This window comes from Drosophila mojavensis, unplaced genomic scaffold, assembly GCF_018153725.1.
Source record: "Drosophila mojavensis isolate 15081-1352.22 unplaced genomic scaffold, ASM1815372v1 contig_16, whole genome shotgun sequence".
In the NCBI taxonomy this organism is placed as follows: domain Eukaryota; kingdom Metazoa; phylum Arthropoda; class Insecta; order Diptera; family Drosophilidae; genus Drosophila; species Drosophila mojavensis.
Genome location: NW_025318693.1, coordinates 6349058 through 6376965, shown reverse-complemented (window position 1 = coordinate 6376965; position 27908 = coordinate 6349058). Strand labels below are relative to the sequence as shown.

Genomic DNA, 27908 nt, shown 5'->3' with positions numbered 1-27908 from the left:
AGCGTTGTGAATTACATAAATTGCGTATACGCAGCGTCGCCGGCATACGCTATAAATTTTGTATATATTCAAATGGAAGCACTTGGCAAGCATTTGCACAACATTTAGATACCCGTATGCTGTATGAGAATGCTGCACGAGAGTGTGCGGGCCATTGATAAATGTTGCTTGGAGAACAACAACACAAAAGGCCTGCAAATAGCGGAAAATGTTAAACGCTTGCCGCTGGCGTCGCTGCCACGACGCGTCGTAGGCGTCGGAGGTGCGCAAATTGATATTTTTCTACAACATGCAAATAACAAGAGTAATGCGTGGCGACCTTCCAGCAGCCATAGAAGCAAAAAACAAGCCCCCCCCCCTTCTCAGACGCCCTAGCTGCCCTTACCCTAGTCACCATAAATGATCTGATAAGACAACAACAAACGTAAAAATTTATGCATACCAACTAAAACACACACAAGCGTATACACAGACACACACACCCACACACGCACACATACACGTACATGAGCCGTGTGGCAGGCACGTGTCGGATGCTGTGGAAAAATGAAATAAAGTTAAACAGGATATTTCAACATTCAAGAACACAAAAACTCAACAAATGAACGCAACGACAAATGAAAGTAAAAGGCGAAGGCGCCCCGGTCACAGCGCCTTGGGGGTGTGGCATTAAAGGGGGCCGCACTGGAAACGACAACGGGACACATTCCGATTCGGTGTGTTAAAATGTAATAGCAACGTTAATGAACACGAACGCAGCAGTCGCAGCACAGTGGAAATGGTCACATAAAAAGCAACGCTGCCTGCAAGGTTGTGACCCGCCAAAGCAACCAGCAGTTCGTCTCCTCCTTCTCCGCCTCCTCTGCCGCCTTCACCTTCTCTGTCTCTTACTCCACCTGCCCTCATACGCCCCACTAGCTGTGGTTGTAAAACAAATACTCACGCACACCACCACACATACATACACACACTCAGACACACAGACACACACACACATTGAGACCCTCTGTATATATATACATGCCGCACATTAGGTTGGGTGGTGACTCCTTCAAACGCAACGCATAACAAATCTCAGCTAAACGCACGTTCTCCGACAGCGCCACCTAGCGACCAGCGTCTGCGTTGTTGGTAGCCAGTGCTGCTTATGCTGTTGATTTATAGCCAGAATTTAGCTTCTTTTGAATGGTATGAGTGGAGATAGTTTGAATTATAATTGAGACTTATGTAATGGCGATTCTCACAGATGTTCTGCTTTTGCTTGCCTTGCTTATAAGTTTTATTTGGGTTATGTATTATATGACCTGCCAAGAATTTAAATTATGAAAAATTTGCTTGTATCAGCGGAACAACTATATATCATAATTTTAATACATTCATTTTTATTTTTATTTATTTTTTTTTAATTATTAAATTATTTTTGTATTTTATTTAACCATTCCTTTATTATTTTGCTTTTTTTATTTCAACTTTTTTATTTAAATATTTTTTATTTATTTTTTTTTTTACTGTTATTGTATGTATATATAATTCATTGTGTTAATATTTATAAGTTTATATTCATTTTTTATTGAATTATTTTTTGTATTTGTTATTTAATTTTTGTATAAATTATTATTTTAATTTATAATTTTTTGTTTCGTTTTGTATTATTTTTATGCGAGCCCATTGAAATGGAATATGAGTGAAAAAAGTGTGGCAGTCTATAAGGAAACGAAAATGATTGGTATATCATTTCTTCGAAGGGTTCAGGGGATCTCAAGAACTCTTAACTAGAGCACTCTTACTTGCTGATACTATATATTTTTTGTTTAATTTTGGTATTTATTATTTTAATATTATTCGTTTGATGGACCTTTTCCCAATTTAGTTAGCCTTTTTTTTCCCATACACAAAGTATAGCAGCCCTGTTCAGCCACATTGCCGAAGAAAACGAATTACGCCGACATCGAGGCCAACGTTGGCTGCTGTTAACAAAGAAGAAGAATACGCGGAGAAAAAAACGTAGCTCATCAAAACGCCCCCACTTTGGACCCAATACGAGACAGACAGGCTGCGCGCGGTTTTCATTGGGTCTTCAAATGTAATATATATACATACAAACACAGACACACACACACTAATATATATACATACACATTCATCTATATGTTTATATATAGAAGGTAAGTAGTGCTTGGAGACGTCGCGCAAGTATTCAATGAGGCATTTTACACCATTTGCTTGGCATTTGATGAGCATCTCGTGTAACTTTGTCAATGTGAGTCTGTCCCCACTCCCACCACCCTTCACCACTCACCCGTCCATTGCCCGCTTGTTGCTGCCTATTTAGAGGCGCCTTCAAGGTATTTTTATGTCATCGGATGCGTTTACAAAATTTCCAATATGCCATTTGGATTTTCGTGGAGGCAGCTCAATTTGCAAAACCCTCAGAATGACAAAATTAAAAGGCCGACATCATTAGCAAACAAGCCAAGGGTGTCCCAAGCACACACACACACACTCAGAAGGGGCGACGGCTGTGCAGGTTTTGAGATGGCAGAAACTAAAAATTACTTGTAGGCACAATAAACTTTTTACACGACTTAGCTGAGGGTTCTATATATATATATATACATATATAGAGAGATATATATGTGTGTGTGTGGGCAAAGCTTGTCATGCTTGTCATACACTTGGAAAAATAACTTATGCTCTCCCTGTGATAGGAATAAAAGTAAATGTATATTTTTAATAAAAAGGAAAACTTTTATTTTGTGTAAAAATATTTTAAATATAGTTGTTTTCAAGAAGGAATGGGAAATATTGAAAAGGTATAATAATAAGATATAAACTTTTGTTAAATAAAATATTTTTTAAAATGAAAATTCATAGATTTCAAAAATCCTTTCAACCTTCCAATCTATCAAAAATTGCAGTCTGACTTCCGATTTAATTTTCTAACAATTGAAAGCATAAGCTTTTTTTTCGCTAAGTGTACATACGTATCCTTTTAATAACCGTTAAGTATCGAACTACGTCCGTGGGGCAATAAGGCAAACGGGTGGAGTGTGAGAGGTGGGGTCGCATGTTAAATGTTCGACATGTGCAACAATTTATGAATACCCTAATTCAGTTTGCTGTAAAAATGTTTACATGTCAAACAAAATGAAATAAAACAGGATGCTAAGCAACATGAAGCGTATAACGTGTACCCGACAACAACAACAACAACAGCAACAGCAACAACGGAAGCAGCAGCAAGGACAACAACAAGGATTACGTTGACACGATAGACATTGAGCAGCTGGCAACGCCTGGCCATCAAATATTAAATGGAATACCTACGTAATTAAAGTGAAATGAATTTAAGTACACAAATTGAACGACGAGCAAGTGAGCCGTGCCCTGGCTCAAGTGCCCCGCCAGGCACTGTTGCTGCCGCAGCATACGTCCTGCCACGGGTACTTGCCACGTGGACGTGACTGTTCCGCACACACACACACATACGGCTACGGATACACGGATGTTTGTCTGTTTCAAGCACTCGTGTATAGCAGCACAGCAAACAAACACACACACACATACACAACCAACGGCGACGTGATTGTGGCCAACGTGTCCCAGCATCAGGCCAAGGCGCATCCCACTGAATGCTTCATTTGACTTGACCAATCAAAATATTGTTGCTCTGGCGCGTTTTAAGCTTTATTAAATGGTTATTTAAAAGTTTAATTTGTGGCTTCAAATAAGTTCTTGAATTATATCAAGTGCAGGCGAATTTCCAAGTCGAGTCCAACTGACTGCATAATGCTCTGTAGTCTATTGATAGCTAAGGAAAATGTAAATTACTGACTCTTAGATTGTAAGGCAATCAATTTAAAACTGTAAGAATGATTTTTACTTTGTGCTTAGAGCTTCGGCTTTAGGCTCACTGTGACTTTACACTAATATCTATTTATCTTTGATTTAAAAGGCGGTGCCTTTACAATATGTCTAAGAATTTCTTTTTATACCTAGGATTTTTTTTTTAAATTTATATTTCTATTTGTACACAGAACTCTTTAGAACTCTTTAGAATGGTGTTTAATGTCATTGTTTAACATCACTTTTGATTGACTTTGCTACATATAATGAAAAATACATTTTATATATCAAATAGATCTATCATGAGTGAATATATAATATATATATAATTTAGTTTTTATGTAGTCTAAGTGAGAAAATTATAGTAGAAAATTATGTTTATCAGATGTGTTTTAAAAAATTAGATGAAGGTGGTGTTAGCTCAACTTTGGAACAGATCATCAAGTCTAGTTATGACAGATAAAGCTTAGAGCTCTTCAGGAATGCAGCAATCAACTTTGGATTTTTCTATTTAAAACATGTATTAATTATGCCTTATATAAATATTCAGTATTTTTATTTAGTAAATCTCAACGGTAGTTTCCGTTGCACAAGTAGTGTATTTAAAATTACCGAGACCCCAGCCAATTAGCATTTCAAACTATTGAACAGCTGAGTGTGTTGAGTGCACATAACCTCTAAAATAGATGTATGTATATGTATATGTATATATGTGTGTTGAATGTTGAGCTAGAGATGGTTTAACTAATGCTCTCAGCTGTCTAATTGGACTTGTTGACGCATAAACATAAGTTCCAATAAAAGTCCCCATGTGAGATGAATATACTATATGCAAATACGAGTAGCTCGATGAGCAATCATATGCTTGATTAAATTCTGTTTGAATAATCCTGACAAAACAACGACAAAGACATGATAGACAGAGGGAGACAGATTGAGTGTGTGTGCGAGTGAGAAGGAGAGAGATAGAGTGAAATGCCGAGAAAAGGAAAATACTTATGTATATGCCGGTAGCATGATGAATGTATGCCTCTTATGGACGCTTTACTAAAATAACAAAAACTCAACTCTTGGGCTCAACACTCGAAATGTGGCCAAGGAAAACAGACCACAATACACACAGCTTCTAACAAGCTGCTAACACTTTTTGCTGTCGATACTTTTTCTATACAAACACACACTGACACACACACACACATATACGCGCACAGCCGTTAACACACTCCGACTTCCACTCGACTTATCGCATGCATTGGCAAATTGTCGCCATTATTGGCGGCCAAAAAGATACGCAGTTAACCGTTAGTGCTGCACAGTGGTGTAAAATACATTGCACAGACGAAATAGGCTCATTCAATTAATTTTCTTAGAATAAATTTTTTTATTGTTGTTAATATGCTTGAATATGCTTTGAAATGAGTAGAATATATATCATTTAAGGCTGAAGGAATATATTTTTTGCTAGAATTAAGTTGTGCTCAAAAATCGATTTCGTTTTATTGTAGAAAACTTAACAGTTAAGTATAGAAAAATGTATCAATTACAACTATCTTATACATATTGTTACTTATATTACTTCGAATTTAATATCGATAATCAATGTATTTTAATAGTTTTACTATAGCAGAGCTATCGATGGTTGGTGCCATATGTAGAAAGGAATCGATTGATTGATTGAAGAAATTCTTAAGTGAATTATAAGTATTTAGATTACAAGTCCATGTAGTCATATATTGAAATATATAATGGCAGACTCATTGCCAATCGATGAATTTACTCATATATAAATATATATTTATAAAGACTATCCTAATTTAAACCGAAATCGAACTCTCATTCAATATTGCTCTCAATGCTCATAAGAAATTCATGTTTATTGCCCACTGTGCAGCGCGGCGCAACACTTACTACGTTGGCAGCTACTTGAGAAGCGATTTTGTCTTCATCTTATTCTCCAGCTGGCTTACCCCATTCCCACTCACAGCTGCCCCCATTCCCGGTTCGACTGCGGTTTCATTAGCCGCGGTCTTCGACTTGTTGTTGCTGCTGTTGTTGTTATGGCTCTAAATGCGGTTGTGGTTGTTGTATCTATGGGCTTTGCCGCTTGGCTTCCTTTCATTTCGTTAAGTTTGGTGGCCGCAGCAACGTCTATTGAAATTTTTTCGCATTTAATGCTCCATAACCATAACAAGTTGAACTCACGATGCCAGAAGACCAAAGCGCACCACGAAGTTACCCAGAGCTCGATTCATACAGAGAAATGTTTATATGTATATATATGTATATATGCATATGTGGGTATGTATATAGCTAGCAACCGACTCGGACTCAACCCGTCACGATTACAGCTGTGGCTCGTTTTTAGCAAATGCAATTAACAAAACACGCTTCTAGCATAAAGTCATTAGTTATTCCATTTCATGAATACGAGTATGGCCCTCGAATTCGAATGCTTCAATGACTGCGCCGGCGAGTGTGTGCGTGTGTGTGCATATGTGGTCCTCCACCATATACATATGTGTGCGTGTGTGTATGTGTGTGCGTATAGTTACAACATTATTTTGGTGGATTTTTGGGCAGCTTCGGGCTCGTGCTGGCTGGCCAGCAAACGAGCGACAACCCTACTCGACGGCGACCCTACGCTAAATTGGCAGCCAATGTGCTTGACCGAGTGTACATAGGCTGCCCCTGGCCCTGTCCATGCCACTGCCGTCGTCGTTGCCGTTGCGTTGGTATTCCGGCGCCATGTTGTTTGCTTTCACCTCAAGCAGAGAGCTGATATGTGAAGGGAGCGCTGGAGGCGGAGGAGGTGGAGAGCAATGGAGGCACGACGGGATAAAGTTTTCGGCGTGAGTTCTTACTTATGTAGTATATGCAAAACTGGTATTCAATACTTAAAGATTTATGAGTCTATGAATCTTGCATGGTATCTGTATGTGTGTGTGTCTGAGTGTTTGTGTGCGTGTGTGTGTGTATGGCGTGGCGACGTGAAATACTGATACGCCTAGTGGCCCACTGTGAGCACCACAATCCGTTCCAAGCCAAAGTCCGACGCACTGGCGACCGCCCAGCGGCTCAGGCTCGAGCTGCGGCACATGTAGGGCTTTGCATAAGCCAAAAGAGCGTCGGCGAAAGCCGAAAGTCCATAGCAAACACCACAAATTAGTCGACGCAAAAGCAACTCTCACACACACACTCTCGATGTCTGTCTCTTTCTATCTCTGAATGAGAAAAAATAAAGAAAAAGCAATAGAAACAAAAAAGATAAAGTTGAATTCGATTGCTTAGCTCGCAGTTACCCTAAAGGCTAGGAAAAGGCATTTGAGTTAGGTTCGCGAAATAGACTAGATTTGTTCATGGACTCAAATAGTTGCCAAGTGGTGTAATTCGAGACCTTACCAAGAATACAGAGTCCTATTTCAATAATCAGGATTTAAACCAAACCCAGGGATAACAGATGGAGTCAATCTTAAACCTAAACCCGTTGAGCACAAATATTTGTAGATCATCCTTGCTTACATTTTACAGGGTATACAAATCAAGCAAAATTCCTTAGGCTCTGCGGCTCGAGGCAGAAAAGTTTGGCACAGCTTGGAAAAGTAGCAGCTGCCAGGACACATGAATCAGCAGAAAGTCCTGCGAAAGTTCTTCAATGATTTAATTAGAATTCTTTAAGGTAAACATCCACCTCCTTTGTGCAAAAGTTTAATTATGAAATTGTTGAAGGTGACACAACAAAGCGCCTTGCAGCGCCGTCTGCTCCACATGGGAGACATCTCCAATTACCTGAAGCATCTGCGGTGAATTAGCCCAAGACACTTAACCAATGTGTTCATGTGAAATGCTAATGATGAACAACATTTCATGAATGCCCTAATGAATTGCCATCATCAAAGCGCGTTATAGTTGAATATTTAAAGCTAAGTAAATAGTTTGAATTAAGGTCAAAATTAAAATGGTTAAGGGAAATTTGGGCGACAAGCAACAAAAATTGAAATTTGATATTGAAATTTGATGTTTAGCTAATCAGAGCTGTTTGCTTAGTTGCTCAGTTGAAGTTTGGAAGAGCTAAAGAGCTCAAGTTCCATAATTGTTTTCCCAATCCCAAGCAAAACTTAAACAATTTCGTTTCTCAAAAGTTGAGCTCAGCTCCTAAGCCAGTGGAGTTGGCTAGCACTTTGCGACCTTGTACAAATTGATCTCAGCCTTCGAGAAAGTCAACAGAACTCGCTGAAATCCTTTGCATACAGCACGCAGCAGTTTGATAATTGTGGGCCAGATTAGTTATGGCTCATCTTTCAACTGGCGAAATTACTCGAGATTTTGTCATCCAATGACAACGCGACAGCGGACTCGCTTGACACTGATAATTGACAAGGCGGCAACTAAGCTGTGCTCCGCCAGCTTCCATTAAATTTCAATCTTTCATCGAGCTGGCAACAGCAGGAGCAGTAGCACGAGCAGGAGGATGAGCAGGAGTAGCGGCAGCGGCGGCGGACAAATACGCAAATGGCGCTGGATAAAGGCGAAATCACGTCAAGATTAATGTTTATTGATTTTCGCGGCCTGTGATAATATTACGCCTGAGACCGGAGCCAGAGCCGGAGCCAATCGAAGGAGCGCCTTTGCTCATCGGCTTAGTCAACGAGGGATATGCAAAGCCTATTTTAAATTTGTCTTCTGCTCTGCAGACTCTCGTTTCTATTTACATTTGCACAAATTCTATTGAAAGCATCTTTTGATATTGGTTTTGGTTTTGGTTTTCAAATTGGGTTTGAGTTTGGGGTTTGGGGTAGGAGTTTTGTTCTTGTATTGTTTTCTCTGTATTTATTTTATTTAAGGTCTAGCGATGATTCCAAGAAACAAAAGTATTTGAAGGTATTGAGGACTTAATAGTACTTACGAATACTATTTATTATTTTAGATAATGTTAATGAAATGTCTAATGTAACTCAATATAGATAGGCTGTTAGTTATCATATAACATATATAATTATCAAGTTTATTTTCATTGTTGTCATTCAAATATAGTAGCATAACAAGACAATTATAGCATTGCATATACATTGAGAATAGTTTTATATGAAATACCTTCAAGTACCGAGAATCTACCAGATAGGAATGTGGGAAAACAAATAAATAATTGATATGATATTTTCTCGATGGGTTTCAGTATCTTTATTGAAACTCTCTTACATCACGCATATCGCTTTATTTTGTCCCATTTTTGTCGTATTTAAGAACGATTCCAACTGTTAAAACTTTGTCAACCACAAAATCGCAGCGCATTTAGCATGGTAAAAACAATCTGCTGTTTACATCTGGAATCAACGAATTATAGAAATAATTTCGCTTTTCCACGAATTCTCGCAGCATTCTCGGGAAATAGCAGAGTCAAGCAAAATCGGCCGTGCCTTTCCTTGAGTTGACTCTGCTAAAATGGAGTCGATAAAAAGTAAGTCAGAGATGGAGAACTTCAATTGGCTTCTAGTGCTGCATGCATGGAGCAATTTACCCAAGGGCATACTTGTGGGCAACTTTGCGGACTTGGGCAATCACAATGAGTACATTGGCATTAATAAAGCAATATCGTATAACTATTATATCCAAGGCAAATAGTGCCGTGCGAAGATACCTTTAATCAGTAGTTCAGCTAAGCTGCCTACTCGCCTCCTGCTGGACCACTTATAAGAACAAGTTCCTGAAATAATTGCTACAAAAGTTATTGAGACTTAATATCACAGCAGAAGTAATTAAGGAAAATACCTGCAAAACCACCGATTGGAAGCCGTTCGATAGGTTAACCAAATGATCAATGTAATTGGAAATCCTTTTAATTAATTCTTTTCGATAATCTAATCATTCACTTCCACACAGTTAAAGCTAACTATAGACATTATTATGTTGACATTTTCATTACAGACTAGATTATTTCATCTATAGTTAAATCTGTATTTCTTCCTAGTTCAGTTGCTTTACTTTTGGGCTGGCTGTAACTTAACTAACTTAACATCAGCATAGAGCTACCAATAGTCGTTCTAGAGATTATGCTTATGTACAACAGGCAGCCAAGCCCAAAGCCTGAAAGCCCAGTTAATGCACAAGTTAAGTCAACAGCTGCAGCCTCCAAAGTGATGCCAGCATCGTAAGTGAAAAAGGCAACAATTAGCTAAGGGCAGACTTAAGGCACTCAGGTTAAATACGATATTATTTTAATGCAAATAGAATTAATAATGATATATGTAATTTCATTTGACTAAAAACTGGTTCTCTTATTAATAAGCTATGTTAGTTAATCAAGTTTTGTATCTGTCTAAATGTTATTAAAAAAGTTATTCAAGAAATTTGATAACTGGTTTTAACTTCAACTTATCCAGTCTGATGTTGAAGTTAGATAGGATTACCTCAAAGCTGTTAAAATATATATGTATGCATTCTACATTATATTGTCTTGTCATTGTCTCTGGATACGAATGATACCACGCTTAAGCGTATGGAAATCTCATATAATCCTAGCTTATACACTACATATGCAATGCTTTAGACTTCTAAGACATTGAAGAGCTTCAGCACGAGGGAATTTTGAATTGTAGATATATGCTTCAACAGATGGACGGACTGACAATTCGATAAATATATTGAGAGCTTAGTAGTAGCTTTAAAATGACATATTTAGAACATTAAATATGTGGACTTAAATACTAATAAAGATTTCAAATGCATATATTTATAATTGTTCTGAATTTCCAAAATAAAAAATATATTAAATATACCTCTTATTACAAATCTGTAATATTTACTTTAGCTATTATTTTTATTACTATTTGTAAAGGAAAAATGTTTATGATGTAAAGTGCGGATCCTATCTATTTATATGAAAATTTAACAATGAAAAGTTAACTTTGATTGCTTTCTATTTCAATCAATATTTCAAGTGAACTATAGTAATAATAGTCCATAATCAATTTTGACACTAAGTAATGCTCTCTGGACTCGAATCAAATGCTTAATCTTACATGTGAACTACTGCATATAAAAGACTGCAGCTAAACTGCGTTAGTCAATCAGAAATCCACAAGGCAATCGATATGGTAAATAAAATTGTAGTTTTGTTGCTGTTCGGGCTGAGCTTGGTCAATTCCTTGGAGCTGAAATTTAGCTCTATGGAGAGTTACCTAAGAATTATGGAACTACGCCCACTTGCCATGGAGTTTGCACAACACTTTAAGAATATAAGTGAAGCAGACCTGGATTTACCAAGCATACGCCTGCCCAGCCAGCAGGATTTGCGCTGTCTGTCTGATATGAATCAGCTGCTGGGCGGATTAACCTCTGGAAAATTGTGGACTCTAAAAAGTATGTAAATTCCAAATTGGGACGAATTTCTTATTTTGATTGCTTGTAATAATTTTGTAGTGCTCGATTCATGGGGCTCTATACCGAACGGAATACTCTATGGAAACGCAATACACTTGGGCAACTACGATGAGTGCATCGGGATTATGAAAGCCATATCCGACAGCCGTAATATCCAGGGCAAATACTGCCTCGCTAAGCTACCCATTTCGTAATCGTTTAACATTCCAGCACAGATAGAAATTGGCGTTTGCTTTCCCTCAAGTTGCTCGGGTGCCCATATAAGCGCATTCCTCAAGCAACTACTGCAAAGGCTTTTGGGCCTAGATCTGAAGACTCAGTTAATAAGCGACGATTCGTGTAGGACTTCAGATCGAGCACCTTTCGATGGCCTAACCATATTTACAATATAAATATGACGCTTCAAGAGAAGACAATATTTATTTGGTATTTACAGTGTTCTATTATCAGTGCTTCGACAGAGAAACTGACAATTGTTGTCAAGGCTTTCTCCATACGCGCCAATTCACGCGCTCTTTTCAAAATGGTGGAGCCAAAGTCAAATCCCAATATCATCGACTGTTTGCATGGCATACGTTGTATGTCGCTGCTCTGGGTCATCTTTGGACATGAATACATTATTGCCGTTATGTCTCCAAACATGAACTATATTAAAATGTTTTCTGTAAGTACTCTGATATTGTGAATACAAACAGAATTAATATGGAATTTCGATTGCTTTCAGTGGGTGGGAAAACCCTTTCCCAGTTTTGTTTTTCATGCTGTTTTCGCTGTGGACACTTTCTTGTTTCTCAGTGGCTTGCTATTGGTCATGATCTCAATGCGTGCCCTAGAAAAGTGAGTTTACAGCAGCCCCCACTATCAATATCTTATTTTATCAGCTATCAACTTTCTTTCTTATGCAGATCCAAGGGCAAATTAAACATTCCTATGATGTATCTGCATCGCTATTTGCGCCTCGCTCCCATTGTGGCAGTGGCCATATTCATGAATATGAAACTGTTGCCCTACCTGGGAGACGGTCCTCTGTTTGGCGACATCAACTTTGACAATTATGAAAACTGTGAGAGCAACTGGTTCTGGACTTTGCTCTTCCTACAAAACTATGCCACTAAGGAGTTGGTAAGCCAAGCCTATATAAAGTGAAAGTCTGATCCTAAAAACTTTTCTCTACTTATAGTGCTTGATTCATACTTGGTACTTGGCAGTGGACATGCAGCTATATATACTCTCTCCCATATTTCTTCTATGCTTGTACAAATGGGGCAAGAAGGCTGCAGCTGGAATCTTTGTTCTAATGCTCCTGCTCTCCGCTTGCCTCTTCTGCACAATGATGACCGACAAGTACTACATTTATCTGGAGTAGGTCCATTGGCTGTCCAATAGTTTAGTTTTTCGTACTATATCTAGTTTTCTTTTCACAGAAATGGAAAACTTTCTGATGAGGCGCAACGCAAGATCTACTATGCCACTCATACACATGCAGCTCCTTGGCTGATCGGCGTGCTCTTTGGCTATTTCCTACATGTGAATCGCAGCAAGAAGTTTCAGCTGAATCGCATCGAGATCTGGATGGGTTGGATTGCGTCCCTGGTTCTGCTATTCACCTGTGTGTTTGCCTTGTATCCATCTGCCAAACTGAGAAGGCCAGCTCTATCCCTACTAAAGGAGTCGTCCTACTATACGTTCACCCGCATCGCCTGGCCCCTCTGCTTGTGCTGGGTGGTCTTTGTTTGCGTGAAGGACTATGGTGGCTTGGCCAATAGTTTTCTCTCCTGCCCACTGTGGCAACCCCTCTCAAAGATATCCTATTCCGCCTACATCTTTCACGTATTCATACAGCAAATCAATGGTTGACGAGTCCGAGCATACACATATTTCTCCGACTACGATGTGGTAAGTAGAAATTTTCAAATTGGTAAATATACGATTATTCAAACATGTAATTCTTTGGCAGATTTTGAGGTTTTGGGCGATCTTTGTGTTCACCTTGCTGTTGTCTTATGCAATGTACATTACAATGGAGGCGCCCGTCGCTGTGCTACAGACAATGCTTTTGTCCAAGGTCAGAACTAGTCCAAAACCAACTGAAGAAGCAAAAAATGAATCAACCCGAGAGGTCAAGAACTTTGCGGGAACATAACAAGAGATAGAACACTCCGAAGAGATGTTAGAAGCAAATTTAGAAAAAAGAGTTAAAGAAACTTGATTTTACTTTGATATAGTTCCAAAGAATGTTGTTTATAGACAAGTCCTTTATATAAAAAATCAAACACTTAATCAGTAAGATTAAGAGTTAACTGATTAGACTTATTATAAGTGAGAAGTCTTCCTAATGTAGCCTTATCAAATGCCATATCTATAGGTCAAGCTATTATTGAAACGCCCCTAAGCGGCCCCTATTCTAAATAAGTAATCGATTAAAGTTATCTTCCAATACGTACTACATGGTATTTATTTGCTTAATGACTCGTACGACTTTCCCAAGTGAGACACCCGTCAAATTGCACTTCTAATGAGTCAGTCCACTTGGACGTTTGATCTATCCAGACGCTCGATGATATACAAAGGTATTTACTACTAATATAGTGCCAAATGTAGTGATTAGAAATGTCAACAAGCTTAATGTAGAGTCTAGATTAGATTAACTGCTCTTTCTGATTAAATACTAATTGATATGAAAATGAGTGAATGCGAATAGAGAATAATCAACCGGGAAATTATGTACACTGAACTAAAACTTGGAGTAACACTTTTTAAGTTAACTAATATAAGAACGCATATTGAGTTGAAATGGTCTTATTTTTATGGCTGTAGAGATTGAGTAAAAATTGGACATACCTCAAATTTAAGAAACTCTGTATACTTTTAAATATATATAAAATTTATAATTAAAAGATAAATGTTATTTAATAAATAAATATTTATTTATCATTATAAATATAAACATTTATTTTTATACCCTGAACCCATTGAAAATGGGAAATCAGGGTATAATGGTTTTGTTAAAAGTATGTAACAGGCAGAAGGAGGCGTGGCAGACCCCACAAAGTATATATATTCTTGATCAGGGCGACGAGCTAAGTCGATTTGGCCCTGTCCGTCTGTCTGTCCGTCCGTCCGTCCGTCCGTCCGTCCGTCCGTCCGTCCGTCCGTATGTATGAACGCGTCGATTTCAGAAGATATAAGAGCTAGAGACTTGAAATTTTTTTTCCTAGGTCCGTGTATATCACGCGCATATCAAGTTTTTCTTTATATATCGATCACTACTCCCGATATTTTATTATCGATCAAAAACCTTATCGAAAGCTAGTTATTCAATTATATCTCCTACACCTTTAGAGCTAGAGCTTGCAAATTTTAAATGTAGACTTATATGTATTTTATATAATTTCGATTTTTGTTGTAATTTACCCCCCACCCCTATATCCACCCCCTCACCCTCACCTTTGTAAAAGGCGTATTTCAAGTACTAGAGACATGTGCTTTGGAATGTACATACATTTTCACCATATAATTACGCCCTGAAACTTTTATTAAGATTGTACGTCTAGAAATTAAATTATTCAACAAATAAATTCTTATAATGTTACCTACACTACAGCGCAGCCCAAGCGCAGTTAGCAAAACTAATTCTAATACGTGTGTGTGTATGTATGTGTGTCGAAAAGAAGTGCAGACTGTTTAGAATATCAGATTAGAGGGTTCAGGGTATCTCCTAGTCGAGCAGTCTCGACTAGAGTCTTCTTACTTGTTCATAATAAACATGCCTAAAATTAAGGAAAGAAGAGCTGAAAATCTATATTTAACGAATATCATGAAATCTATAAATATCATCGTTAGACACTTCCCCCAAAGTTCAAATACTGGGTATCGTAATGACACTTTGAAATGTATGAAGCGAGCTGCACGCGTTGATAAGCAGTTACCAAAGTACTCGAAATTTATCAGCCAGAGTTTAGTTGGAGGCTTATTTTCCACGAAGCTGAACTGTTATCAAAATGGTATTAGGATTTGTGCGCATATATAATGCTTGTTGGCCTGGAAAATGGCCCAATACTCAGAAATCGATTCGACCATTAACATGGTCGAAATAATGGCAATGCTGTTGCTCGCTGGGCTGGCTTTGGCCAGTTCCTTGCAGTTGGAGTTCGATGAAATCGATTCCCTGGAGGGCTATCAATTTATGGAATTACGTCCACTTGCCAAGGAGTTCTTACAGCACTTTAGGAATATAGCTGAAAAAGACCTGGATTTACCTAGCAGCAGTCAGCAGGATTCACACTGTTTGTCAGATATGACACAGCTGCTGAGTGCGCTTAGATCGAAAAATATTTGGGCCTTAAAGAGTAGGTACAGAGACCTCAAATTAAAAGTATTCAAATTGACTTCTCTTGTTTTGTAGTGTTCGACGCATGGGGCACATTCCCCAAGGGTGTGCTGTATGGCAACCAAATAGATTTGGGCAACTATGATGAGTGCATTGGGATTAACAAGGCTATTAGTGATAACCACGCTATAAAAGGAAAATATTGCCTTGCTGGCATGCCCTTCGTCAGAGGCATTATACTAAGGACTGCCGTTTGCTTTCCCGCCTCCTGCAACTCAACGCACATGGATAAGTTTCTGCAGCCACTGCTCGAGAAACTATTAAATATAAAAACCACAAAGGCTCTGATAAGCGAAGACTCCTGCAGAACTAAAGAGCGCATAGAATACGATGGTCTTACTATATTTACTATGTGAGTATGTCAACTAAATAGTTTTAAGTTCTATTCAAAACTCCAATTTTTTTTAAATTTAACAGTGTTTTAGTCTCACTATTGCTTGCTGCCGTCCTTTTGACAACGGCATACGATTATTTCTTCTGTGAAGATCAAAGTAAGTACAGCACACAATTAACAAGATATTCTTTATATACCCTGTATATAATGATATTAGACTGAATACTAATATGAGACTGAATGAGGAATTCTGTGAAAGACTTTTTGATGAAAAAAAAAAGCCCACGTAATTATATATTTGAAGAATACAAAGAAGGGGAGGGAGATAGAGAGAGAGAAAGAGAGCAAAGAAAACATACTGCCAAAACAAATCTTATTTGTACAGGGTATGTGCGTTCTATACGCATACGTATATGTTTCAAAAACGTTCAGTAAGAATATAGAGGGAATTATACACACATGCTTGAGCAGTATAAATCGATATTCGTTTTGCGTATATGCTAGTGCAGCAATCTCGACAAGAACACGTGAATTTATGTCTAATCCATTTAATCTCTTGCAGACCAACTGTCCGCCTTGATTAAGATCTTCTCAGCACGCGCCAACTCCCGTGTGCTATTTCGTCTCGTCCAGCCCAGGTCGAATCCAAATGTTATCGATTGTCTCAATGGCATGCGCTGCATGTCACTCATCTGGGTGCTCTTTGGCCACCAATACCTGTTCGCCTTGATGGCGCCAAATATCAACCAATATCAATTGAAATGGGTAAGACCCTATTGATTTGCTTTAAAGTGAATATAGGTGACCCCATCCCAATCCTTCTGATTTCGCCCTTTTAGTGGTTCGGGAAGCCCTTTACAAGCTTTGTGCTGCATGCTGGCTTCTCTGTGGATACATTCTTGTTCCTTAGTGGCCTCCTGCTGGTCGTGATATCGATGCGTCCTCTCGAAAAGTGAGTTTGAAGCGCACCGGCAACAGCTATTCATCAATTACCATTTACATTTTCTATTGCAGATCAAAGGGTAAACTGAATATTCCTATGATGTATCTTCATCGCTATTTGCGCCTCACTCCAGTTGTTGCTCTGGCCATACTCGTCTACATGACTCTATTGCCATTTATGGGCGATGGTCCTTTATTTGATAGCATTAAGTTCGATGACTATAATCATTGTAAAAGAACCTGGTTCTGGACTTTACTCTTTTTACAAAACTATGCGACGCCAGACCTAGTAGGTTCATTTGACCCTTCCTTACACCCTTTTTAATCCAATTTCCATTTGCAGTGCATCAATCATAGCTGGTATTTGGGCGTGGACATGCAGCTGTATATACTCTCTCCCATATTTCTGCTTTCCTTGTACAAGTGGGGTAAGAAAGCTGCAGCTGGAATCTTTGTTCTAATGCTCCTGCTCTCCGCTTGCCTCTTCAGCACAATGATGATCAAGCAATATCCCATTCACATGGAGTGAGTACCTTTTGCACTATATAGTTGCTTTATAGTAAATGTTAACTCCACAGAATTGGCGTCACTTCAGACGAAGCTCAACGGAAACTCTACTATGCCACCCATGTGCACGCAGCTCCTTGGCTGATCGGCGTACTCTTTGGCTACTTCCTGCATGTGAATCGCAGTAGGAACTTTCAGCTGAATCGCATTGAGGTCTGGCTGGGTTGGATCATCAGCTTGGGTTTGATATTCACTTGCATCTTTGTGCTATATCCATTTGCCGATTGGCTGAATCCGCCATTGAGTATGCTGGAAGAGGCTTTTTACTACACGCTAGCTCGCATGGCCTGGCCCCTCAGCTTGTGCTGGGTGGTCTTTGCCTGCATGAGGGGCTACGGTGGCTTGGCCAATAGTTTTCTCTCCTGCCCACTGTGGCAGCCGCTGTCAAGGATCTCATACTCTGCCTACATATTTCACATATTCATACAGCAAGCCAATGGTCGACGCATGCGAACGGGCACATTTTTCTCCAACTACGATGTGGTAAGTTGACTTTTACTCTCAAAGAATTCTCTTTAATATATTTTGTTTTTCAGATGTTACTCTTCTGGAGTGGCTTTGGCTTTGTTTTACTGTTGTCCTACATTGTCTATATTATTATGGAGGCACCTTTCGGCGTGCTAGAGAGCATGCTTATAACCAAAAGGAGGACTACAACAATAACCAACAAAGCAGAGCTTAATCCACAATTGAACTCCTATAGACCACAGAATACATAAATCACTGCGAATTCCTACGGTCAGTCACAGACACTTTATTGATTATATAGTTAAGTACAGATTTCTATTTATAAAACTGCTTTTATTTTACAAATCTTATCAGGTTCATGAATGGTAACCTTGATTTGCACTCGTGAGCTGTCAGAAACGAGAAATTATCACAGATATGCATTGAAAGATATGCTATCTATCTCTTACACTATACCAACGACTTGATTGTAGTTCAATTTAGAAATCCCCCAAGCAGCGACTAAAGTTCAATAAAAGATAATTAGGTTTAGGGGGAAAGGTAGGAACACGAGAAGAGTCAGAGGATTCTTCCTCACAGCATTAAGAAGTTGTATTTTACTTTCTCTTTTTAATTAACTTAAGTATTTATTATAATATATTCGATTATTTGTCTAGTTCAGTAAGCTCGATCATTACGTTTCGGACCATCGATTGGTTAATGAAATACACAAATAATTAGCTAAAAGAATAGCCGCAAACTGTGTCGACATGGCATATTGTTGAACTTGCATTTAGATTAAATTAACTGGAAAGTGAAATCGAAACCAGAAAACAGAAAATGCGCGAATTGGCAACAAGGCGAAAACCAAAGTCAACCTAGTTTTTGGCCGACGCAACAGACGACAACGAATGCAAAGCGAATACATTTGATATGCTATTGGCTGCAAAGGGTGTGTGTGCGTGTGTATGTATGAGTGTGTGAGTGTGTGTGTTGGAGGCGAACAACGGGTGAGGGAACTGTATTGGCGCCCTCTGGCGGATTATTGAATTTTCCAACATTTGACTGACACTTGGCGCCTGATGCGCTTCGCTTACCTTTCACGTTGTTGTCCTTGTTGTTGTCGAGCGCTGTGTTGTTAGTGTGTTATAGTCGTCGCTGATTTAGATGCGAACGTTTGAGTTGACTGAAATTCCAAAAACGCGTCTTTACATAATTTACAGGTTTTTGTTTTTGGAATGGTGCAGGCCGAACAGCGCGAACACTCTACGATAAACACAAAACTATTCTATATACATATGCATGAGTGTGTGTATGTGTGTGTGCACAATGATACATGGAACAACACTATATAGGCTGCGGGCAGCGGCAGCCGCAACGAAATGTATACCCGTTTATTTTTTTTCTTTCGTTTTGCCTAACGGAGACCCACTTTTTTTTTTTTTTTTGCAAATTTGTAGCGAACGCGTGTAACGGTGGCTATTATGCCGCTTTGCTTATAAAATCTGGCAACACTTAAGTCTCACTCGCACACTTGACGGCGATTAGGATGGGCTGCTGGGTGACAGTTAAGACGCAATTTTGTCTTTGGCACCTGATGCAGTGCACTGTGCGTGCGTGCGTGTGTGTGTTTTTGTGTGTATGTGTGTTGTTTTCAATTAAATGAGATTTAATTAATACGGAAATCGGCGGCGGCACTGCACACTGGGACGGTCAGCTGCCAAGTTGAGCACTCGACGCGCAACGAACAAATACTGAAGAAACTGGCGATGGATGGCATAAGGAGCAACGGTAAATTTCTTTCGGATTTCGTTGATGCTGCGCGCTCTTTTGCTGCGCAGTGAACAGTGCTGCCCAGTGCGGCGAATTCTCTTCCGCGTGTCTCAGTTCGCCGCAATTCTTTGTGCTCTCGTGCTTACATGTGTGTGTGTGTCTGTGTATGCGTGTGTCCGAGGAATGCGATAAAAAACGAAACGTTAGAATGAAATGAAAATGTAGCATAATTTATGGCTACATTGTCTTTTAAATAATTGCACGCACACATTAATATACAAACAGGCACACACACATATATACACTAACAAACACTTAGAGGGCAAATTTGTTATTTTTTAAATGGATTTGAATTTGCAGGGCAAACCACCTGCAAACCGTTGTCTCATCTTTATACGGCCGTTAACATATTTCATCTTTTCAAATATATATATTTTCTTAGCTTATTTATATGATTTGTTGGATTTTTCTCAAAGTTCAAGTGAAGTCATATTTGTCTACAAAAAGATTGTAATTGCAAGTGAATATCAAAAACTTCATTTTACCATTACTTTTTTATTTGAAGATTAAATTAGTGTAAATTACAGTTGTATATCTAAAAACAATATCAGGAATGTATCATATGTAAAATTTTCTAAAGACTAGATTTCATTTAAGTACATCATCTAGAATCAAACTAATTAGGGTCGCAACTATAAAAGAGTATACGTAGTTCGTCTTGCGTCTAAAATCAAGATATTTCAGTTTCTTTTGTGTTATTCGTATTACGATGGATCACATTGAAAAAAGTTTGTCATGCAAGTTAGATAATCGAATAAGCTATTGACGATTATGATGATTGGCCGTAATATATGTAAACTATAGTTCGACATTATTTAAATTGGAACCGGGCGGCACAAAGGTGCCTTTGGTTTGAGTCCCCTGGTGCGTGGCACTAAGTTTTAACATCTCCGACTGGAGAGCTCCAGCTCCACTGGCTGCATGATCAGTTTTAGGCTCCGCAGCAGTCGCGTCTTTTTTCTCCTTGCCATCCAAATCCTGCTCGGTGGCTACATGGCCATGCGCCACTGAACAATTCGTGACTGTTACTGTCCTCTGCACAAGGCTTCGTCGAGTTGTCTGCGCTAGCTGCGCGTTTCGCCTCCGCTTCGTCGTACAGATAGTTCCCAGCACGGCACGGCATGCTTGCGTGCACTGCCCGTGCCCAGAAAATATGGCCGCGAGGCTGAGCAGACACGCGTCTTGCGATATAGAAACAGTGGCATGACGCTATTATGTGTCACCTGTACCCAGCCCTCGGGCAGCATCTCTCTAAAACAATATGTACAAAATTAAATGGGATTAGCTGAATCTATATCTATATTTTTATTATCCACTTACCTTCCAGCATAATCTTGAAGCGCTGCTCGTACTTTGTACGCTTGGACTCCGCAGATCGTCGAGCAAGTTTTCATCCAAAAGATTCTCAATTTCCTCATCGTGGGAATCCGAAGAATCATAGTCGTCACTCTCGCCGTCATCATCATCCCCGCCTCATGCATTCTGTGCTGAACAAAAAGCAAGGCAAAAGTTGCTTAGCCACAGTGTTTATTTTAATAGTTATAGATATTTGTATAAGCGAATAGTTGTATAAAGTAAGTTACAAAAAGGTATTAAATGCACCGAAGACCACCCCCAGACATTTTGCTGCAGAGGACAGCTGACCGGTAGCAGCGCTGCCACACTGCTCAAATTTCCCTGTAAATTTCCACTCGTTTATCAGAAAGGCGCTTTATGTTTAAAAGTTAGCATTTGTAAGCTCGCAAAAACCAATATTACTATTTAAATCGTAGTTGACTTTTCTATTAAATAATAAACCACAGATAGCGTGTCATAGTCGTATTAGCCACGATTAGGCATTGCCAATTAACAGCTGCTAATAATGTTTGCCAGTGCTGCCAAGTCAATTCCAATTCCATGTAATACGAATTGGAATGTAAACAAGTAAATATGTGTGTGTGTGTGTGTGTGTGTGCGCGCCAACACTTTCACAACGCGCAGTTCATTGGGATTGTTAAGGACACGCAAATTGGACAACTGAAGTTTAACGGAGTTAACAAAATGATAGACGTTCAATAGTTCCAGGGCCCGCAGTTGGGCAATATACTCCCGGTGCTCCATCGGAACTTCCGTCCTAAGGCTTAAATGGTGCTAAGCAGCTGGGTGAATCTCTGGAGCAACTTAAAATTGGGATCGACATTATAATTAATATCCAAGCTTCTTAGACATGGCAACAGAACACAGTCGATTACAAAATTCTCTAACTTCTGCATATGCTTACAGATCTGACTGATAATGCAAGTCGCCCTATAATGGATACATCAAGCAGCACACATTGGTAATTTTCTGTGCTTTTCAAATCCCCCCTTACATATCCGAGACAGCCAACATGCTATTCAGCGTAAAGAGCTTGTCCACTTGCGACGTGGTCCAGGAATACAAGGGTTCGTTCCACGAAAAGCGACGGAAAGGCACAATTGTAGATGTGCTTAATGCTCATGCTGAATCCTTCCGCTGTGATCGCCAAATGTCTGGCCACAGTATGGGTAGGGACTCTCGCGCAGACAGATGCATCTTGAAATTGCTGGGGCAAGTGGAATGGCGTCATTTCCTGCGTCGTCTCCAGTTGTATGACTTCGGCATCTTCCTCAAGCTCCAGATTTTCCACATCTTCCGAGTCGATTTTTTTAAACGCTTCTTCAATGTTATTGCTGTTGCTCAAGAGCACCTTCTGAGTTTTTATAATGCGTTTTCGAAACACGATCGCTTCTCGAATGCTACTTCGCAGGGCCCACATATATGTGTCGGTTAAATATTAAAAACATGAAAATTTCACTTGGTATTGAATCGAATTAGATGCTTACAAACATTCCAGTTAATGCTGCAATATTATGTAGCATAATGTTATCGGGCTGTTGGAATCAATTCTTCGCGTTCACACTGTACAAATTCTTGCCACAGGTACGACAACGTGCCGACAATTTTCAAATCATTTTCCAAACCAAACGAGTTGTTTACTAATTTTCTTATCATGGTTCGTGTCTTTCGCGGCAATCAGCTGTTTTGTGCTCATCATATGGCAACGCTGCAACTACTGTGAATGCCGAGTGTTAAAACTCAGCTGTTTGAATTGCTTTGCAGTGCTGCAAAACCATCGATGGACCGTCCATCGATTTTTGTGAGTCCGATGGTTTATAATATCGATAGTATCGATGGTTCCATCGAAAATAGCGCCAACATTCAAAATTGCAGCAAATTAAGAGACAAAATAAATAATTTTATAAACATTAATACTTAATAAATTAGAAAAATTCACGATTTTTTTTTTTAAATCTTAATTCATAAAAAAATATTTTTAATTTATTGCGAGAAGGCTTTTAGGATATGACGAAACAACATAAAGTTTGCCTTGAAATCATAAAGGATCATGTTTATTATACAACTAATAAACGGAAAGTATTCTCCGCAACTTTTCCAAAAGTACATTTTCAAACGCTTTTGCTGCCTGTTGTGCGTTTGATGGAGACCAAAACCCTTCTGAATCTTGAGTCAAGCATAATAGCCAGTCTCGGTATAGTACGCTCGCAAGTTTTATTTCCGACTGAAGTTTTTGAAGTTGTTTTAAGTTCTTTTAAAGAACTTAAGACTCCACATATGGTCGGAGTAATAAGCGATGAGGTTACGGGTTTTTGAGGCAGAGACTTTATTTGTTATTTATTTATATTACGTATAAAAAAATTATTGTATTTACTCAAAGCCACCTTCTTCTTGGATAAAATATAATATAATCTAATACTCAGGCCATAATAATGATATTCCAAGTGAAAGCTTTTACCAAATTTGATTGAAGAAAATATTGTAAAAGTTGCAGGTGAGTCAGAAAATATTTTGAAGTCTCTGATAGGATGAGCAGAGATTTGTTGATATTTATAATTATATTTTTACATTTTTATTTGATCATATTTATATGAAATATAGCAAAAATGGGGTTAACTATGCTCAATGGCTGCCTTTCACTAATTTGCCATATTAATAAACAATCTTTGTGGGTGTGATTTTGTGCCGAAATTTTAGCGTTATGGGAACTGGAGATTCTGGTGCCCGAAGCTGCTGCTTGGACTTCAGATTGTAGTGATGCAAATACAAGTATAGGCCAATCGTAGCATAGTAGATCAGCTCAATTGCGCTGAGGAGCGAGGCACCAAGGAACAGACCAATAATGCCACCAAAGCTGGCTGTAATTTGAGTAGAGTGATTTCCAAACTTTAACAGAGTCTTTAATAGAGCTCACCAAGCAGTTCCACAAAGGTAAAGCGCATATGTGTCTGGTACTTAATGTACCAGGATGACTGAAAGAATATGTCCAGATGCATGCTAATCGTGTCAGCAGACAATTCCTGAGGTCTATGGGATAGAAGTGCTATGACCAGATTGAGAGTCTGCTAGCTATACTGACTTACTCCATGGCGCTGCTGCTGTGGATGGTATCGTAGATGAGCTGGGAACAGCTGTTCAGGCAGTCACAGGTCATGCTATCCTTGTACACATTGTCCACGTACTCCTGCTCCAGAGGAAGGCGCTCCACACTGAAAGTCACTTTAAGGAATATTCAGAAAGGTGTTAAACTATTGGGAGAAACATTTACTTACATCGATGTTCATACAGACATTTGAAATCGGAGGCTTTGCACTCAGAGAAATTATCTAAAAAATAAATTAGTTATATATAAATTAGAAATATAACAGTATATTACGCACCCTTCTGATGTCGGGGAAAGAGCAGAGTGGGCGAGCAGTTGCAGAGGTTGACCACGTGCTCCTGGTGGCATTTGGATCGGCAGTTGCCACGCCAGTAGACGAAGCCCGGCAGGTTCTTGTAATGTGGATCGTGGATTTCGTCGGGGAAGATGCAACGTCTGACCTTTGCAGAGAGAGTTCGAGTTCTCGAATCGGAGCCTGTGTATCGCGGCACCATGCTGATCCTATTGTGGCAGTCGTGTGGCACTAGGCGAGCTGCCTCGCTCCACTGCTGGGGCTGCTTGACCATCACGTAGATGCCACGTAAGCCAGGCTTAGTGAGTGATTTGTTCAACTGGAGGTACACCTCCAAGCCGGTGCCCGGACCAGATTGGGCTGTGCGGCGTGGATAATACTTATCCTCCCGCTGAAAGCAACACACCTAGAGAACAGCCATGCCATTAAGCCTCCTGTGTGCCACTCACCTGTCGTTGTTGCATCTCGGCACTAACTGCCGAATTGAATACCCAGCAGAAGCCGTACTCGGTGCGCTGCAGCTCAAAGATCTCGCAGCAGTTGTGCTGCTTGCCCCGCCAGGTGCAGCTCTTAAAGAAGTCATTGCAGTTCAGATTCATCGCCTCCAATACCTTCACCACATCCAGTCCGTCGAGCTGTCGTATCTGTCCGGCGATACTTGAATTCTCAAAGAAGCTTCCTAGAGTGTGCATATCTCTCAGGTGCACACCAGACGCGGCCGCGAAAAAGCTTCTGAAGAGTTCCTTCTTCTCGGCGCTGGCATCGCTGCCCAAAAACTCCTCCGGCGTCTCCTTCAGCAATCTCGGCCAGTTGATGCGACTGCGTGGACAGAGACCCACAGAGGGGAAGGGCACAAAGAATATCGGCTGCATACTGTCCTCGATAGTCGTGTGCACGCGCGCGGAGTTGTACAGCTCCGTCAGGTCCACATAGACAATCGTAGCACAAATGAAGGTGCCCAGCAAAATCAGCAGCCAAATGAATCTGAGGAGTTGAAAAGTGAATGATGTTTAATAATAATCAACAATTAAATAATTATTGATCAATCTAAATATAGATAGATACAAAATATTTATTTTATGCACTCAGCTATCCACTAAATTCAATTCAATCTTTGCACCCTAAACCTCCTACAGGGCATTGCCAAGTCGTCCAGAATTGAATTTGTTCCTCTTTTCTTTACTATATTTGTTATTGCATGCCGTCAAATGTTGAATAATATCATCTCACCTTTCAAAAGTACGCAATTTGGGATCCGTCAAATACCGAAAGCCATGCACTGAGGATTTGGCACAATACTCCTTGAGATAGGGCAGCATCAGACCAACAAACTTGCCATCCTTGCAGCAGCCAGTGGCTTTCTGATGAGGTGGCACAGTTTTATCGATGTAATTCCCATAAAGTGGCCGACGTGCCCTTGGATGTGGCATCTCCTGCGGATAGAACATTATGTGTTTTTTTTTTTGGGAGCTGCTGGAGTGCGGCGCAGCCGATGAGCAAAGCGCTTTTGAGCATTCGAGTCCCATTCGCCGGGCAGACAAAGCCCCATGTACATTGAACTCAATCAAAAAGCAATTATTCGTGGCGGACAGCATAGGCTTGGTAAGCGTGGCGCTGTGTAAAGCTTAAATCACGCACACAATTAACACTTGAATGCCGTCTGGATGGGAAGGCATGCCATGGGATGGGATGGGATTGGGATGAGGATGGGGATGGGGTCGAACTGCTACAAGTGGACAAGGACGCGCAAGATGTTTACCCAACAGTTCTGGCTGTGAGTTGGCCCTGGCCCTGGCTCTGGCTCTGGCTCTGGCCAACGGCAGCATAATCTCCTGTTTGTTTGACTGTTTGCACGTTCATTAAGCGACTGCCTCCATCCTGATTTGATGTCGAGGGGTTGGAGAATTTCAAGTTGCTTTCCAATTGGGGCTGGACAGGACGACCTGCTGCTGCTGCTGCTGCTGCTCGTGCTGTGTGACAGATTTTCTTGCCATCGGTTGGTTGGCCGTCGGCTCCGTCAGTTGCTCGACTCTGCTTTGTGTAAACAACTAAAAATATTTTCGATTTATCATTGCGTGTTTTCGTCGAGAACGACTTGACGATTGAGTTGCTGTTTAGTTGCCTTTGGCAGTATGATTTATTTGCTCTGCTCACATCTTTCAAATACTTTTGTGTGCGCGCCGAGGAATGCTACAAATTTGTGAGGCAAACACTTTGCTCTGATTTGACTGAGTTAAAGTCAATTGATATGATCAATAACAGACGCTAGGCGCTGGGGCTCGGCTAAGCAGGCGTCTTTGCTCTAATGAACGACTCAAGGACTTGCTGCTCTCTCTAATAATTGAAAATAGCCAAGTGGCCAATTTCGAGCAGTCTTAGTCGACTTTCTGAAAATAGCCAAGGGGCCAAGGTCAACAATTGTTTGTTATCTGCATTTGCTAGTCGACTTTTGCTTGGAAATACAATTAAAATATTATTCAGAAATGAAAGCTGAATGGGTTCTATATAATGAAACTGAACGACTGAGCTAAGAAGCTTGTAAGCCGAGGCTAACGTAAACTAGGCAACTACAAAACTTCTCAGAATTATTTGCTGTTTAACTTTAACAGTAAAACAATCTATACATAGCTAGTATACGTAGGTGCTTGAAATTTCCCAATGAAATTTAATTTCAAGTGAATTCTCTAACTGAGACTGAAATTTTCATTGCTTTAACTGAAAAACTTGATGAAACTATAAAATAAAATTGTAAATGCGAGAATGTTCAATGACAAGCATCAATTTAATTTCCTGCCCCGTGATGTGGCACATGCGAAGACATTATCATATAGAGGCCAGATTCTCTGGTGCTCGTGCGTTAATAGCTTCCTGCTGCCGAGCCAGGATCAAAAACTTTCCCTTTTAAGTTAACTTTCAGCACGCGTGTGCAACAATTTGGCCCCTAACTGACGGCTTGTCGACTCCATCGTCGCCGAGGTTCAAGTTCATTTGGCCTATTAAGCGCAGACAGCGCCGCAGTCATGTAAACTTTCTGGTTAGACATGCAAAGCCGGCAGAGCAAGGCCTCAGTCCGCATATACATTCATATATATGTATATCATACATATATACATATCTATGCATATCCTTTGCCTAGATCCAGTTGCCGTTTGTCGCTCGTCCGCTCAAAATTCAATCTTACTTTTATGAGCCAACAGGAACGTGACAACAGCTCGCTGACAGGGCACAAGATGAGCTTCTGCATGTTGCCAGCAGACCGTGTGCCAAGTGCCCGCATTTAAGCCATTTAAATATGCAAATTTGGCTTAAAAGGAGCTTTAACTCCTTCGTGGTGCTTGTCAGCGTCAAACTTTTGCACGCTAATTTGCATGTTTAGCACCGCGGCATTGTCTTCATTTGCGCCAAGACTTCTCGCTCCGCC

General features: G+C 39.9%; 5 protein-coding genes across 14 annotated transcripts in view; 2 read left to right on the top strand and 3 right to left on the bottom strand.

The window, feature by feature from the left end:
* LOC6573248 overlaps window positions 1–19664 on the bottom strand; it is a 64984-nt gene extending 45320 nt beyond the window's left edge. For 3 of the 4 annotated variants that reach the window (XM_032732770.2, XM_032732777.2, XM_032732779.2), the window contains exon 1: window positions 19001–19664. The gene's annotated coding sequence lies outside the window, so the exon portion shown is untranslated. The remainder of the gene's footprint in view (window positions 1–19000) is intronic. The other variant, XM_032732776.2, reaches the window with a different exon arrangement.
* LOC26528002 (nose resistant to fluoxetine protein 6-like) lies at window positions 11657–14008 on the top strand. Of its 3 annotated transcripts, XM_044007286.1 has the most exons (4): window positions 11658–12345; window positions 12404–12585; window positions 12648–13119; window positions 13181–14008. In XM_044007286.1, exons 1-3 carry the CDS (start codon window positions 11926–11928, stop codon window positions 13078–13080), a joined length of 1035 nt encoding a protein of 344 aa, XP_043863221.1. In that variant the 5' UTR covers window positions 11658–11925; the 3' UTR covers window positions 13081–13119; window positions 13181–14008. The 3 variants fall into 3 exon arrangements, with proteins under 3 accessions (XP_043863222.1, XP_043863221.1, XP_043863223.1); XM_044007287.1 differs by having other exon boundaries at window positions 11657–12345; window positions 12648–14008; XM_044007288.1 differs by having other exon boundaries at window positions 12293–12585.
* Window positions 14968–18655, top strand: LOC6573249 (nose resistant to fluoxetine protein 6). Of its 2 annotated transcripts, XM_001999300.4 has the most exons (10): window positions 14968–15572; window positions 15629–15965; window positions 16031–16104; window positions 16510–16712; window positions 16787–16899; window positions 16962–17178; window positions 17233–17414; window positions 17468–17939; window positions 17993–18194; window positions 18279–18655. In XM_001999300.4, the coding sequence occupies exons 1-9, from the start codon at window positions 15272–15274 to the stop codon at window positions 18173–18175; spliced, it is 2082 nt and encodes a 693-aa protein (XP_001999336.2). In that variant the 5' UTR covers window positions 14968–15271; the 3' UTR covers window positions 18176–18194; window positions 18279–18655. The 2 variants fall into 2 exon arrangements, with proteins under 2 accessions (XP_001999336.2, XP_043863220.1); XM_044007285.1 differs by having other exon boundaries at window positions 17993–18655.
* Window positions 19665–20211: 547 nt separating the features above from the next.
* On the bottom strand, window positions 20212–22760 carry LOC6573250. Of its 4 annotated transcripts, XM_015166827.3 has the most exons (4): window positions 22580–22760; window positions 22087–22492; window positions 21057–21218; window positions 20212–20987 (listed from the first exon to the last, which is right to left on the bottom strand). In XM_015166827.3, exons 2-4 carry the CDS (start codon window positions 22104–22106, stop codon window positions 20801–20803), a joined length of 369 nt encoding a protein of 122 aa, XP_015022313.1. In that variant the 5' UTR covers window positions 22107–22492; window positions 22580–22760; the 3' UTR covers window positions 20212–20800. The 4 variants fall into 4 exon arrangements, with proteins under 4 accessions (XP_015022313.1, XP_015022312.1, XP_043863346.1 ...); XM_015166826.3 differs by lacking the exon at window positions 22087–22492 and having other exon boundaries at window positions 21057–21223; window positions 22580–22759; XM_044007411.1 differs by lacking the exon at window positions 22580–22760 and having other exon boundaries at window positions 22087–22532.
* Window positions 22761–23728: 968 nt separating this feature from the next.
* Window positions 23729–25935, bottom strand: LOC6573251 (pickpocket protein 19). Its single transcript, XM_044007317.1, has 6 exons — window positions 25718–25935; window positions 24937–25471; window positions 24473–24878; window positions 24365–24418; window positions 24176–24311; window positions 23729–24119 (listed from the first exon to the last, which is right to left on the bottom strand). Exons 1-6 carry the CDS (start codon window positions 25933–25935, stop codon window positions 23993–23995), a joined length of 1476 nt encoding a protein of 491 aa, XP_043863252.1. The 3' UTR covers window positions 23729–23992.
* Between the last annotated feature and the right edge of the window lie 1973 nt (window positions 25936–27908).